General features: G+C 36.7%; 1 protein-coding gene across 1 annotated transcript; it reads left to right on the top strand.

Annotated features, from left to right (window-relative positions):
• Positions 1-565: 565 nt before the first annotated feature.
• nptx2b (neuronal pentraxin IIb) lies at positions 566-10,685 on the top strand. The gene is made up of 5 exons (XM_030122368.1): positions 566-1,330; positions 1,953-2,172; positions 3,398-3,642; positions 8,023-8,202; positions 9,679-10,685. The coding sequence occupies exons 1-5, from the start codon at positions 890-892 to the stop codon at positions 9,907-9,909; spliced, it is 1,317 nt and encodes a 438-aa protein (XP_029978228.1). The 5' UTR covers positions 566-889; the 3' UTR covers positions 9,910-10,685.
• Positions 10,686-15,094: the final 4,409 nt, after the last annotated feature.

Below are 15,094 nucleotides of genomic sequence, written 5' to 3'. Positions count from 1 at the left end.
AGGATTTATTGACCTTTCACAGCCAGCCAGGCAGCTGTTGCTAATTGTTTATCACTACATCCTGTTTCTTCACTGTCTAGTTTAATGAAATGACTCACCTGCAATCAGAACGAGCCTCTTGTTTTTGACAGGACAGGAAATAGTCTAGTCTCGTATTACTTTGGGCATTGTGGTGTAAAGATGTGCAACAGGTAGTTTAAATATTCAGTAACATATCTTATTATGTTTGAGGTATTTGTTATGAATCGGCTTTGTGTCACTTGACATGTCCTAACGACTGGGTATGTTTTAAATATGTGTTATATCTTACGTATTAGAGAAGAATGAAGATATTAAAGGGGCTAAAAAAGAATCAGTAGAAGTGATCATGTATATGGGGCCAAATACGCAACAAGAATTCATGACACCTTTCACACTTTATGGTTGAGACAATGATTTTTTCATATTGTTTAGTTAAGCCTAAATACATTTTTACCCTGCTGGCAGTTGACGTCAGCCCAATACAACCAATCCAGTATCTTCCACAGAACCTTTTTTGCTAATCCTCTTTCCTGACTGGAGCTGTCCGATCAGCACCACTCTGCGCGCTCTGTTAGAGCCAGGAATAGTCCTTAAACCGAGCTACGTTAACAGAGCTTACCTTGACACACAGACTTGACAGCCGCGATTGGATTGTCTGTTGTAATTTTTTTGTTTTGATTTGTGATGCGAGTTATTAAGAATAATTAACTATGATGTTTCTTTTTCTAGACCTCTGCCTCTGGGAGACACTTTTACGCAACAGTTGATCGCATAACTCGATTCTGGATTAATCAGACGATCCACTACGCTCGGGCTTTTTTGTTTTTCCCCCTCAACTCGACTTTCCAAAAAGGTTAACATCGTAGGTATGTATTCACTCCTCTACGGACTGTTATGTTTTTGTGCACTGGGGAGCAGACAGCCAGTGAGCGGCCAGCCGGACGATGGAAAACGGTACATTTGTCGGGCGATACCCATTAACGGTGACAGCAGTTGCCCGGTGACTTTGTTGCCCGAGCTGAGCGCCGGGAGCCAGGAAGAGGAGCTCAGAAATACTGTCATGCAGCTACGGGAGACAATCCTTCAGCAAAAAGAAACTATTTCGAAACAGATAGGCACCATCAACGAGTTAACCACCAAGCTGTCGCTTTGCGCTTCTGCTTCTGATGACATAAAGAACGAAAAGGGGGGTTCTTGGGGTAAAGAGAAGCAAAATACAATGGGTGATGTTCCCAGAGATCCCAATGACACAATCGACAGTCTGGGAAAGACCATGCAGGGGCTCAAGGACCGGCTGGAAAACCTGGAGGTAAGCGCCACTTGTTGCGCAATAATTTACCGCTGTGCCAAAAAAAAGTGTGAACCTGTTTAATTCATAGTCCTGATTTAGAGGATTTTCAGATTTATCTTTTCACAGGCTTAAAAGGACTTTTGAATATATAATTAGAGTACCAGAATCTGTTTCCAGATACTGCAGTATCTGGAAACAGATTAAATGTCTGTTTGGCAAACCTTAACCTTCCCGTTACGCATGAGATTATGTGACGTGTGTCTGTATGGAGGAAAAGTGCGCAAAAAATTTCGAGAGCAATACCTCTATCACAGCGACAAAACGGTGCTTTACATGGTAATGGCGACAGGATACTATTTCATCAATATTCTTCTTTTAAGACTTATCAAGGCTGTGCTTATTTGTTGTCGGAGTTGAAATAATTGCCAAAAGTAAATTAATCAAATATGAACAGAAAAGCGCCCAAAACCCTCACTACGGTTCAACAATCCAAAGAATTCCCTCCACCAATATAATTCTTTGCTGCTTAAAGACAGTGAAGAATTAACTTGTTGAACATCTGTGTATACTACCAGGGGAATCACGACATTTGTTTAATCTAGTGCATTTCCTCCTTATAATGTTGTCTATGTTTCTTCAGCAACAGCAAATGCGGGCCAACCTTTCTGGGGCCTCATTCCCCAGCGAGCTCCGCAATCTGCTGCAGCGACGCCTTGGGGAGCTGGAGAAACAGCTCCTGAAGAAGGTCAGCAACCTGGAGGAGGAAAAGAGCATGCTGTCCAACGCAACAGCTGCGTACAGGCAGAAGACAGAAAGCCAGCTGAATGCTCTGGTGGAAAGGATCAATGAGCTGGAGAAAGGTAAGGTGGAGTACGAATAAGTGGATGTGTTCATACTAAAACCATAGCACTGTCATAATGATGGGGATAAAGAGGACATATCTGAGTGGTACTATATGAAAGGTCAGTACATGGAGAGCACAAAATAATGCACATATGTTATTCAGTTTATCATATACTCTAAGGGAGTGGAGTCCAGGGAAAGCACTCAGGGAAATGAAAGAGGTGAGGGGGTCTGATGAGTCAAAGAATGTGAAATAGGTATGATGACCACATTTCCTTTTACATTAAAAGTGTCTTTTTCAGGCTGTCAGTGGACTAAAAATAAATGGTTCCATTACTGTTGCTTCCATGTCTTAACCCATAAAGACCCAAACATCCACCATCTACCAAAATCATAAACTGTTTAATACCTGTTGATCCGCTAATCCTATCAATACATGTAAATAATTGGTGTAAAATGCAGTTTGTCATTTTTTCATGGTCATCAGATATGACCCATCTGGACGTTCAGAGGCTCTGTAGTGAACGTGGAAACACCGTCATCTTCTACAACATTGATTCATCAGTAAAACCAATGAAGTTTGATCAATGGCAGTGAATGGAGACACTTGCTTTATGTTCAGTTATTGATATCTTTGCTGAAAAAGTAACTTTTTCTTCAGTTTGCTCTGTTTTTATGTAATAATCCTGAACTTTACGCTGAGCTTTTATAAACGTCTACATGATCAGTAAATTAGGTGTTGGAAAATACCTGATTTTCATTGAAAAAAAAAAAAAAAAACCTCAAAATACCGAAGATAATATTAGAACAAGAAAAGCACTCGGAGAGCGCAGACCTCCGCCAAGACAGCCCCCCCACCAATCACCACCAAAATTTAATGATGTCTTCCTTGTGCCAGTATCAACATTTCCTGAAAATTTCCTGAAAATCCGTCCATAACTTTTTGACTTATCTTTCTAACAAACAAACAAACAAACAAACAAACAAACAAACAAACAAACAAACAAACACGCACACACAAAGCAAAGCGATCACAATACCTCCTGGCGGAGGTAATAAATGGTGATAAACCACTTAAGGATGGTTAAATATAGAGAAAAATTCATTTGGGAACTGCCACAAATGTCACACTGGGTCCTTCTGGGTTAATTTGTAATCATTTTCCAGGTATAAGAAAATACATTTCACCAGACTCCTCTCTCCATCTTTCCTCTCCCTCCCTCTTTGTCTCTCTCATTACAGGGGGAGGAGATTTCAAGTCCCCAGAGCAGTTTAAGTTGTCCCTCCCCCAGCGTACCAACTACCTGTATGGACGTATCACCAAAAGCCTGCCAGAGATGTACGCCTTCACACTGTGCATGTGGATCAAGTCAAGCGCCAGCCCTGGCGTAGGCACACCCTTCTCTTACGGTGTACCCGGGCAAGCCAATGAGATTGTTTTGATCGAATGGGGCAACAATCCAATTGAGTTGCTGATCAATGACAAGGCAAGTAGTGGATGGTTCCTTAAATGTCATAAGCTGTTCATTTGATAACATGCAAATACACTTCATGAACATCCTAAAATGTGAATGTCCTCATGTTAATCAAATCACAATTCATCCCAAACCCTTACATGTAACAAAGTCAACCTGAACATAACAATGCTTCAGTGTTGGTTCAGTGTAACTTTTTATCCGCAGAATGTCTGGCAGGATTTTTCAAGGTTTTCTCACATTCACGAGTGCTCTCTAAAAAGCTGAATTCAAGGGGTGGACGTACCGGTTGGATGTGTGACTTCACAAACATTTTTCAAGGCATTTGTGATCTAGCACACATTTTTTACAGTAATTTTGTGAAAACCTGACATCAGTCCACAAAGAGTGAAAAGTTACTTTTAAGGGAAAGAGAAAAAAAATCAGATAAAATATTCAATATTATCATTGAAGTCTACATTTTTCAGTAAAGATGGATGAGAAGATGACAGTTAAACACCATTTTTACCCTCGATCACACTGGCCGAAGGGTATTGTCAGCAGTTCATCATCCGTCCGTCTGTCTGTCCGTATGTGTAAAAACTTTGGCGTGCACTGACAGGCCACTGGTGGCTGTAGTGTGACTGATAAGTCACACTACAGGGTTTTCAAGTGTGCGCATGTTATGTTTATGTAAGGCTCAGAAGTTAAAATAATTTATGTTGAAGGATGTAAAGTTTAACAATGGAATAAATTGCAGGGAATAAGTTAATTCATGTATTTGTTAATATATATATATATATATATATATATATATATATATATATATATGTATATTGACAGTGTTTACCCAAATAACTATTTACATTTATGTTTGCAGAATTATTATTTACACATATACACACAATATATATATACACACATATACACACATACAATTATTTTCAATTGTGGTACATAAGCAGCTAAATAACCTGTTGAATGTGCCTTTCTAAATCACTTACATTTACCGATCTAGGTACTGTTAGCTCCTGATTGGCTGGTTCGGTCATGTGAGATGATGTTTCAGGAAGTGTAGTGGTAGCAGTTACGGTACGTGAAAAGTAAAGCACCGTTGTAAGAAATCCGTCTCCATGCTGCAGTCTCATTTTATAAAGAATGAACAATTAACCACCAACGAACCCTCACGTTACATTTATTATTGAACTTTTCTGAAGGAAAATCAATGGACATGGACTATCTCACCTCTTCATATCATCATTCGAAAACTGACTGCCTGTTCCACTTAATCCACCCTCATCTACCTTCTCTCATGTGTTTTCTTTTTCCCTATCTGTCTCTACCTTTTTGCATGAGTATTTGTTCTTTGTTTACCCTTTAGTGTTAACTCCGTATCTGTTTTACCCGTTTACTGTGCTGTTTATTGTATATCTTTGAGTACTTACAAAAGTGCCATGTAAAACCAATGTATTATCATTAATAATAATAATAATAATAATAATAATAATAATAATAATAATAAAATGCATTTCAGGAAAAAAAAAAACATGAATGTTGTAGAGGTTCAAATCCTGTATATTTGGATAGAGAAGGATAAAAGATCATGAAAGCCTCAGAGACATTCATAACACAAGATTATTTAACTATATATTTATTAACACATTTTTACATACACACATACACCTGTAAATATACACACACATCTGCCGCTCGCTTCCACACTGCGCCGTAGCCCCCATACCGTTGTTAGCATGTTTGCTAGCTCTGTGCTCCATGCTTCGCATTCCAAAGCTAGTTAACTTCGCCTGTGTCGGTGTTTTCCCTTTATCTCTACTCGTTTTCCCAGGATTTGGCATCACCGCGTCGAGACCAAAATTCGCTGGCACTTTTCAATGTTAAATTTGCAATTTACATCAGGATTTGTCCAAGTTCTTAGCGGAGCAGAGTTGGACGTGACTTTCAAGCTTGCAAGAAAACATCGAAAAGATTTACTGAATTCAAATGGGGGTCATAAAAAAAAAAACACTGACTTTACATGCAGAAGCTGTTTAATGCAGACTTTTTGTGTGTGTGCTTCAATATTGTGCGCAGATTTCCTGTTGGAAATAAAGACACATTCCTGGTACAATCCTGCAAAAGCGACAAAGCTAAAGGCTGCCAAACACTGATTCTTGAGATTTTGGATAAAACAGGATTTTTTTTTTTTTTTTAAGTTGTACATTTTTTAAAAAAAATCATTAATCATATGGTCATAGAACCATTTCTTGGCCACAAAGTTTTATAGTGATGCAACCTCCCCATTTTGTAATTTTTTCATAAAATAGGTGTTTTTCCTGTCATTACTTTGTTTTTGTCAACACCTCAGACACAACAAAAGCTAATTATTCCTGTTTATTTAGTCAAGTATGGATTTTGAACCTTTAAATAATTGTGTCTGACACCATATGTACAGATATATGCTGCTAAGTGTTGAATATTAAGTTTTGTTAATTTTTTAACTAGTTCTCTCTTTCTCCTTAATTGTGCAACAGCATCATGCAACTTTCATCTTTACCTTAAAACAAAGTAACAATATTGTAATTAAAAAAACACATTTGTAATTTTCAAGTGACAACTACTTTAATAATTTAACTGCACTGACAAAACAGATTATAAGCATATTTACTAAAAATCAAATTAAAGCTCCACCTGATGGTGGTGACACAAATCTGACGGTGTTGACAGTGGCTTCATTACTGCAAAAAATTCCAACATTTCATCACTTAAATTAATGCTTCTTTGCTTAAAAACTATATTTCACTATTTTGCAACAAATAACAAATTGGCTAATTTGATAATTTCATTAATTTATTCTGTGAACATTATATAATTTCAGAAAGGAACACCATAAACAACGAAACCATTTATCTTACTAAATTCCTTTGACACTTTTTTTTTTTTTTTTTTTTTTTACGAAGTGTCCACAGTCCTGTGGGACTACCTTTGTCATGTGTCCATTACCACAGATCCAATCAGTGTCCTGGTTCTATCCTGTGTAGACTGGTAACCTGTCCCCCTGCTGACACAGTACTGTGGACAGAACCATCACACATGCCATGGGCCTATCCGGGTCCAGGAAAAAGACAGGAGATCAGTTAGCAGAAGCTGCTTTGTGCCTATTCACACTTTCAGTTTCAGCATGGAAGCAAACAACATGAAACATGGCAAATGTTTTGCCTCATATGAGGAATTTCCCCAGGTTTTTGATGAATATTAATCAGTCACTGGGACAACGTTCAGAGTGCAGAATTCAGATCATTTGATTGGCTCTGTGGCAGTAGACAAACTGATATTTCGTGCCACAGTACTGTGGCTATAGCTATTGCATTTTTTAAAAATCCGATTCTGCACCTTTCTCTACTCCTTTTTACATCTTCTCTACAATCCATCCCCTGTTTCTTCTCCTTCACTCCTCCACTGATACCTGCTGCCTAACCATAACTTTCCAAAAAATATATAAAAGTCAGAGTTTAATGAAATTGGGTCAAATGTTGGTTAAATTCATTTTCATTTGGCTTCTGTCATTGGTGATACATATAATACATATTGTAGGATTACAATATTTTAACTATGAGCATCCCCAATGACTAAATGTCTGTGAACAGACATAATATTGTACGACACACAGCTGGAGCACAATGAGCTGCAGAGCAGTTTAATAGTTAAAATGTTTTAAATGGTATTGTAGGTCTGTATGGAAGAACTAAAGGGGGAATTTTGCAATAAAAAATAGATAAAGAGGTTAATGAAAAATGAAAAGCTACATTAGTATTTATTGTGATCATATATGATCACATATACATATTATAGATTATAATCTATATCATAAAAGCCAAGTGGTCTGTATGTGTGTGTGTGTGTGTGTGTGTGTGTGTGTGTGTGTGTGTATGTGTGTCTCAGGATTCACACAAAATCCAGAAAGGGCTGACTGCTGCAGTTTGTGAAACTTATTAATTTTTGGTCAATGTACAGACAAGTGAAAACAGCAAGTTGATCGGACCAATATTTTGTGAGATGTTAGTAATTTTGGAATAGAATAGCCTTACAATCACGCTGCTATGGCCAGAAGGTGATGGCGGTGGCTGCTGGACAAATGCGGTACGGCATAAATAAATACACAACAGCATAAAAACTACCACATTTAGAACCCATGGATTCCCACAGGTCAATACACTAGTGTGTATTCAGTCCTCAATTTTGAGTGATCTTTGGGTTTTTGTCAACACCGTCAGACAGAAAATCTGAAAATCTTAGCACTTTTCTGAGTGGGACATGTTTTTTCCAAAATCTCAAGAATCAGTGCAAAGTCATATGTCTATGACTGCTGTATTTGTATCATGCTCTTACTGTATTTGGAATGTTTTTGAACTCCAGGTAGCTCAGCTGCCCTTGGAGGTGCGCGATGGACGATGGCATCACATCTGCATCTCCTGGACCACACGGGATGGCCAATGGGAGGCTTATCAAGATGGAGAAAAGCTCGGAACTGGCGACAACCTGGCTGCATGGCACCCCATCAAACCTGGTGGAGTCATCATTCTGGGACAGGAGCAGGTCAGGAAAAGCTGCACAAACACAAATATAGAAATAAATGAGTAGTGCCATCATGTCTGTAAAGTTCTTTGCACCGTCACTTCTTCCATGTCAAGCAGGTCTTCTAATATTCAGCCTTATTCATGGAATATGTTTGCCACAGGTAGTTTGAAAGAAGAAATTCAGCCCAACCTAACGTAGCAGTCATAAGATGGTGGCAGGTTATCTTGACAGAACAATTATCAAGCCAACAGGAAAGCTGTCACTGCCCACAGATGCTGTGATCCCCCTGTGGACCAATCAGTACATTATTAAAAATGCCAGAGTGGAGGAATGAGATTCATCACTGCTGCGGAAATCCAATCAGCAGTGTTCTGCACTGTTCTGAGAAGGAGGCACTTCGTAAGCAAATTAATAACAGCATGGACAATAATAAAAGTTATTTATTTTTCAACACTTGAATCATAAAACAGGTCTTTCAAGAGCACATTGAAAAGCTACTAATAGAACGTTAGGGTTAGGAAGGTTAGGAAGTTTTACTTCTGCTTTAAAGTCTGTACATGAAATACATAAAGCTTTCAGTAACCTGGGTATTAATAGAATACTGTAAAAAGTGAAGCTGAGATGAATAAACATGTATGAAATGAATAAAGTATTTGTTTAAGAAAATAGTGAATAAATAGTGAATAACAAATGTTGACAAATATTAAATAACACTGTTTTTAAGCATAAATTAGAGTTTAAAACATCACATTATATAAAAAAAATCAAGCAATGGACTTTAATACTTAAAGAAACTATTTTATTTATTTCAAAGTCATTGATTTCAGTGCTTTGAATTCTCACGTGATTTTGTTGCTTTTTTGGAAATAATGTCAAATAAATAAAATATCAAGTCTATATCTATCTATCTATCTATCTATCTATCTATCTATCTATCTATCTATCTATCTATCTATCTATCTATCTATCTATCTATCTATCTATCTACATTGGATTAACTTTTATATGTTTTAATCCATATTTTAGAACTTTAAATGTACTTAGTTGCCATCATTATTTTCACAGACCAGTGGCCATGTTTTTTTTTATACTTGTATACACTAGTATATTCAAAAACATATAGGAGCCTATTTAGTCATCTAATTACATGGAATAAGATCACTGATAGAACAACTGGGTGGGTGAAAACAACAAAAAGCACCTTTTAGTCCTGAAATATATAAGTTGTTAAAATCTAGCACTGAGACGAAGAATTTGCAATAACCTAGAAAATACTCACAATGGTGTATGTAAAGATTTTTTACAGAGGAATTTCCTTGCAAGTGCCAGATAAATGTTTTACGGACATTACCTTGGAGGCACCTTTAAAAGTCTATTGTGCATCCACGTGGAGTCCCACAGACGTCCCACGCTTTGGCAGTATAATGACTTTCTATCATGTTGTTGTTTTTGATGTTGCTTAATTGAACATCCCGTTGTTTACGGCCCTTACAGGATGTGGTGGGTGGGCGTTTCGATGCTGGACAGGCCTTTGTGGGCGAGCTGAGTCAGGTGAATATTTGGGACCGTGTTTTGAAGTCGGCTGAGATCCAGTCTATGGCCAACTGCAGTTCTTACATCCCTGGGAATGTGATCTCCTGGCTGGCAAGTAATGTGGAAGTCTTTGGGAGGGGAGCATCCAAACAGCCCTTGGAGATGTGTCAGGAAAGGCTACCCAATGCTTAAACACACTGTTTTTGTTGTTGTTGTTGTTGTTGTTTTTTTAAATTTGTTGGTTTTCATTAATTCAGCATCTTTATTTGATTGTCTGTTGAGTGTTTTCTTGGGCATTGAGTTATTCCAAGAATTAATATTGTGGCGTGACCCTGCCTTGCACCTTTAACCTGGGATCTTATTAGCTAGAAAGTGGAAACACACCAAAGTGCAAATTGTTGTTTAGATGTTGCATCATTACTTGCTGGTTGTTTTCCTTTTGGGTGGCGCTCAGATAGAGATGCACCAACATTTTTTTCCCACACTACCAAAATTAACACTATTTGTCAGTTCTTCCAAAAGCAGAGGGTTTCCTCGGGGTACTGTTGCAAAGTTAAAAAATTCACCCTTTTTCTCAAATACACCCAGATAAGCTTAACCCATAAAGACCCAAGCATCCACCAAAACCATCTACTGATGTCAACTGTTTAGGTGTAAGGTTTAAGTTTATTCAGTCATCTTCCATAATACAGAACAAACAATCACTGAGGTTGATTTGAAGTCAACTGACTGAACAGGCTTAGGCAGAAGCTAAATGTTTATATACACCTCGCCTACATTCAAATCAATATCAGTTTTAGGCACCAAACAGTACATCAAAAATCATTATTGCTCGTATCCCTCGAAAATATCTTTATAAACCAATGTTTTGAAAACCATTTGAATTACACATCTTTAAATGTGTATTTATGTCATTCCATAATTTAACTCTAAGAGTTTAAGACCTGTTGATCCACTAATCCTATCAATGGTTGTAAATAATTGAGGTAAAATGCAGTTTGTCATCTTTTCATAGTTGTCACATCTGACCCATTTGGACGTTCAGAGGCTCCGTAGTGAATGTGGAAACACTGTCATCTTCTACAACATTGATTCACCAGTAAAACCCATGACGTTTGATAAATAACAACAAATAGAGTCACTTGGTTTATGTTAAATGATAAACAACCTGAACAAAAATGAATAAAAAAATGTACAAAATAATGAATAATGTGATAAAATAAGTAAAAAATATTGACTAATATGAAGTAACTAAAACAGCTAAAGTGATCAATAAAATGAACAAAAATGAATAAAACATCAACAAAATAATAAGTAACATGAACTAAATAAACCCCAAACTGAACAAGTAGTTTGATAAATGACAGTAGTTGGAGACAGTTGTTTTTATATTCAGGTAATGATGTATATTTTCTATTTTTTATATTTTTTCTTCAGTTTTCTTTGTTTTGATGTAATAACCTTTGAATGTACTTTCAGTTTTTTTTTTCCATGAATATCTAAATTAAACATTGGAAAATACATTATTTACAGTGAGAAAGGCAATACACAGGATAATATTACGATAAACGGCAGTAAATCACTTAAGAAGGTTAAATAGAGAGAAAAATTCATTTGGGAAGTGACACAAAGCAGCACTGGGTCTTTATGGGTTAAAGTAAAGCAAATCCCCTGAAGTCCAGCAGAGCCACAGACATGTCCAAGACTCCTACTATGACTCAATCCACACTAACAGACTGTTTTTGAGTTGGCATGCAAGTCAGTGTTGCGTGCTGTGTGGGAGAGAGGGAAGATTAAAGGTCTGTGCTAATGTTATGTCTCTTTCTTAACTAGTAAATGGGCTTAGAGCCATCATCAATCAAACCTCCTATCCTGACATGTTAGGTCATTTTGACGCAGAGAAAGGGAGAAAAAAAAACCACAATGCAATACTTTACCCATTATGGTTCTGGCAGGTGGTGTTAAAGGTACAGTTACAGTTGATGCTAAAGTTCTTTCAATATCCCTGCAGAATTGTTCCTTGGTGGGTTGTATACCATTATAACAGCGAAAACAAGGGGATTGTTGCTTTTTTCATTTGAAGGAAACTATCTGAAGTGAAGTATTATAATGATATACATTCAAAGCTTCAGTGTTGTAAAGTATTTTATTCACAGTCTGTTTTGATGTTGTGAACTGTCTTACCAAATATATTGAACCCATCTACAGTATATTTTGTATTGAATATCCCTGTTGGAAATTTTTAGGTGTTCTGTAATTTCCCAAAACATCATATCTATTAATGCAGGACAGGGATTATATAGGTTTTTTTTTTTTTATTTAATCCACGTGCAATTCTTTTGCTTGTATTTAGTATATTTGTAAGGCAAATATGAACCTTGTACTGTGGCCTTTTTATGAACATATAAGTGCCATTAAATGTTTTGTTTTGCTTTTTAAACTAGAAAAAACTGTTGCCAATAAATAACAATGCAAATAAAATGATGTCGTAAAATCCATTTGTAATTGACTGCTTTATCTGTCAATTTGTGTGAATTTTTCAACCTTTTTCACTTAATCCTTAGCAGTGTGTGTAAGCATATGGCAGATTGACACCAGGTTAAAATCCCATGGTCTAACTGTCAGGAGTGACATGACTATTGCCAATAAATAACAATGCAAATAAAATGATGTTGCAAAATCCATTTGGAATTGACCGCTTTATCTGTCAATTTGTGTGAATTTTTCAACCTTTTTCACTTAATCCTTAGCGGTGTGTGTAAGCATATGGCAGATTGACACCAGGTTAAAATCCCATGGTCTAACTGTCAGGAGTGACATGAGCAGCGGCTAACAGAGGCTGAGCAGGATCTTTTGACGCAGAGGGCTTCGGTCGGGATAACAACAGGTGTCCTGGGTGGCATTAGCAACACTTAACAGATGAGGGAGGCCAAAAGGTCGACGATGACGTCACAGACACAGTCCTTTGGACGAACCACACACTGCTGTGAAAACATAACCATAAATATAACAATAAAATGAAGCATTCCAATGAATTTCCAATATACTGGACATGCTGATCTTATAGGAAACATTCTGTATTTCTTATTTTATTTCTGTATTCTGTATTTTATGTCAAGTAGGTTTTGTCATTCCTTCTGTAGTAGTTGTGTGTCGTGTTTACAAACTCCAATGAAAAATGAAGCTGATCTAGCTACTGAGGTGCACAGTTTTCAGTGTCTGCACAGGTTTGGTTTTATCTCACAAAGATCATTCAGTTACAGCTTGTTAAACATGTAGAATTTATATATTTTATATTGATACATGATCCAAAATGAGACACAAATTACCTAGATTATACGTAGTTCCTCAAAGAACAAATTAAAAAAAGAAAAGAACACTCCACTTTGACATGATTTAGAAGATTTATAAATTCCTGTTTTTTGTTGTTGTTGTTTTTGTAGTTTTCTATGTGTCCATGAAGTCCTTTATCAGATTGTTAGAATGCATTTTCTCATCTTCCCATGAAGTCTACGGTGGCGCTCCATGTTCTCCTGACAAAATGATAAAACCATTTAAAATGTGTAATTTCTTTCCCAACCATTATGAGGTCAAAAAGCTAGTACCAGGTATCAGGAATGTCCAAGACCTGCCTATAAAATGTAGCGCACATTTAAAAATAAGAAAAATTTATTCTACTGACACAGGCCTGGTGTATAAAATAAACCCTAGTGGAAACTGTGTTCTGTTGATGTATCCCTTTTTCTTGTGTGAACTCATCAGACTAATTTATGTCGCTCACAAAGACTGGTCTTCAGGTGGCCTTGTCTGAGTACATACATAATGCAACACAAATGTTCATGCCATGTCAACAGTTATAAAGCGCGTCTTTGTTCTCCTCACATCATGTGGTGTTTGTACATTTGAGCCTTTATTCGAGCTCAAACATAGGAAAGCAGTGTGCCTCCATCAAGCTATTCAGAGCTATAATAAAGCAATAATAGCCTTGGAAATAGAAGAGAAGATGTCTGAGGCTAATTTATGTTTTCTTGTCTGTTTTTGTAAAAACAAATGCAATGTTATTTTCATTATTATTATTATTATTATTATTATTATTATTATTATTATTATTATTATGCTTGCCTTTACAGAGTATAAGTTTTATGCTGAAAATGTGGAGTGGAACATTTCAATTTGCTACTAAGAGGACTCTGGTTATGTTACTGTTATGCATTAAGAACACTTTGGTGGTGTATATCATAAACACTACAAAAGTATTTTTGTGGATTTGTTGAATCCATGTGCGATGAACCCAGGGTTTACCCCACCGTCACCTGATTTGAGATGGGGACAGGCCGCAGCAGCCCTGAAGCCCTCTCAAGGATTAAGCTTTTCAGAAAATGAATGACTGTTGAAACCATTTACATATGTATTCTCACATACCATCATGTTACCCCATGCAAAATCTTCTTGACATTTCAGCAATTCACCATATGAGAAATGTCTCGATTCTTAAGATTTTCAAGCATGTTTAATCATTGAGGTCAGCATCAGTGAGTTTGTTTTAGCCAAAAAGGAGGGATCTGCTTCATCCTTTGTCTGATGAAGGCAAAACTTAAACCACTCTTTAACTGGACATTCATTATGCCAGGAGTTTACCAGAAAAAATAACAGAAAATTACAACAAAAAAAAAAAAATCAGTTAATTAAAATCAAAAATCAGAAAGATTCCCTTTGTAAGGTAAAATAAACAGTATGTTAATGCTGCTAGTGTCTACATACAGAACCTGATGTAGCAAAAATAATAAAATACACAGCAATTTTCTTTTTTTCACCTTATTTTAGCTTCAAAACTTTTCAAGCTTTCAGCATTAGTGTCAAAAGTAAAAAAAAAAAAAACCTGGAGTGAAGCCTGAATATATACGGAACTGAATTATTAATTAAATAGATGAATTTCTTAACAGTGGCACTGATAAACATTTATCACATTTATCACCTGAGCATGATTCTAAGATGTCACTGTAACTGTATTTGCATTGAGACCATGAGTTGCATGTATTTATTTATTTATTTAGGTGAAACGTAAAATGTAATGCATTTCTGCATTGCCAGTCAAATCTGAAAGGAGACCAGTGGCGATTTCTCATAGACTGCAAGGGAAGCCCGGCTTCCCCTAAAATTAGGTAAATTAAATGGTTAAATATGATCGGTTGTGTTGACATTTCATTGACCACAAATGTGTTAGAACACGTTCATCTCCCAGACGAGTTCGTTCAGAATCAGCTTTATCACAAATCAACGGACGCGATGTTGTTCACTTCTCTTACATTCCTGTTGCGCTGTTTTCTCATACATCTCTGCTCAGAGGATTTGTCCGTAAACGCCGGGTGTCTCTGGG

The sequence above is a fragment of the Sphaeramia orbicularis genome, chromosome 19 (assembly GCF_902148855.1).
Source record: "Sphaeramia orbicularis chromosome 19, fSphaOr1.1, whole genome shotgun sequence".
NCBI classification, from domain to species: domain Eukaryota; kingdom Metazoa; phylum Chordata; class Actinopteri; order Kurtiformes; family Apogonidae; genus Sphaeramia; species Sphaeramia orbicularis.
Note: the sequence above shows the minus strand (reverse complement) of the source record. Positions and strands in the feature narration are given on the sequence as shown.

Coding starts and splice junctions, on each gene's coding strand:
- nptx2b (XM_030122368.1), top strand. CDS start 890: ATGTATTCACTCCTCTACGGACTGTTATGTTTTTGTGCACTGGGGAGC. Junction 2,173..3,397: donor GATCAATGAGCTGGAGAAAG/GTAAGGTGGAGT, acceptor CTCTCATTACAG/GGGGAGGAGATTTCAAGTCC. Junction 3,643..8,022: donor AGTTGCTGATCAATGACAAG/GCAAGTAGTGGA, acceptor TTTGAACTCCAG/GTAGCTCAGCTGCCCTTGGA.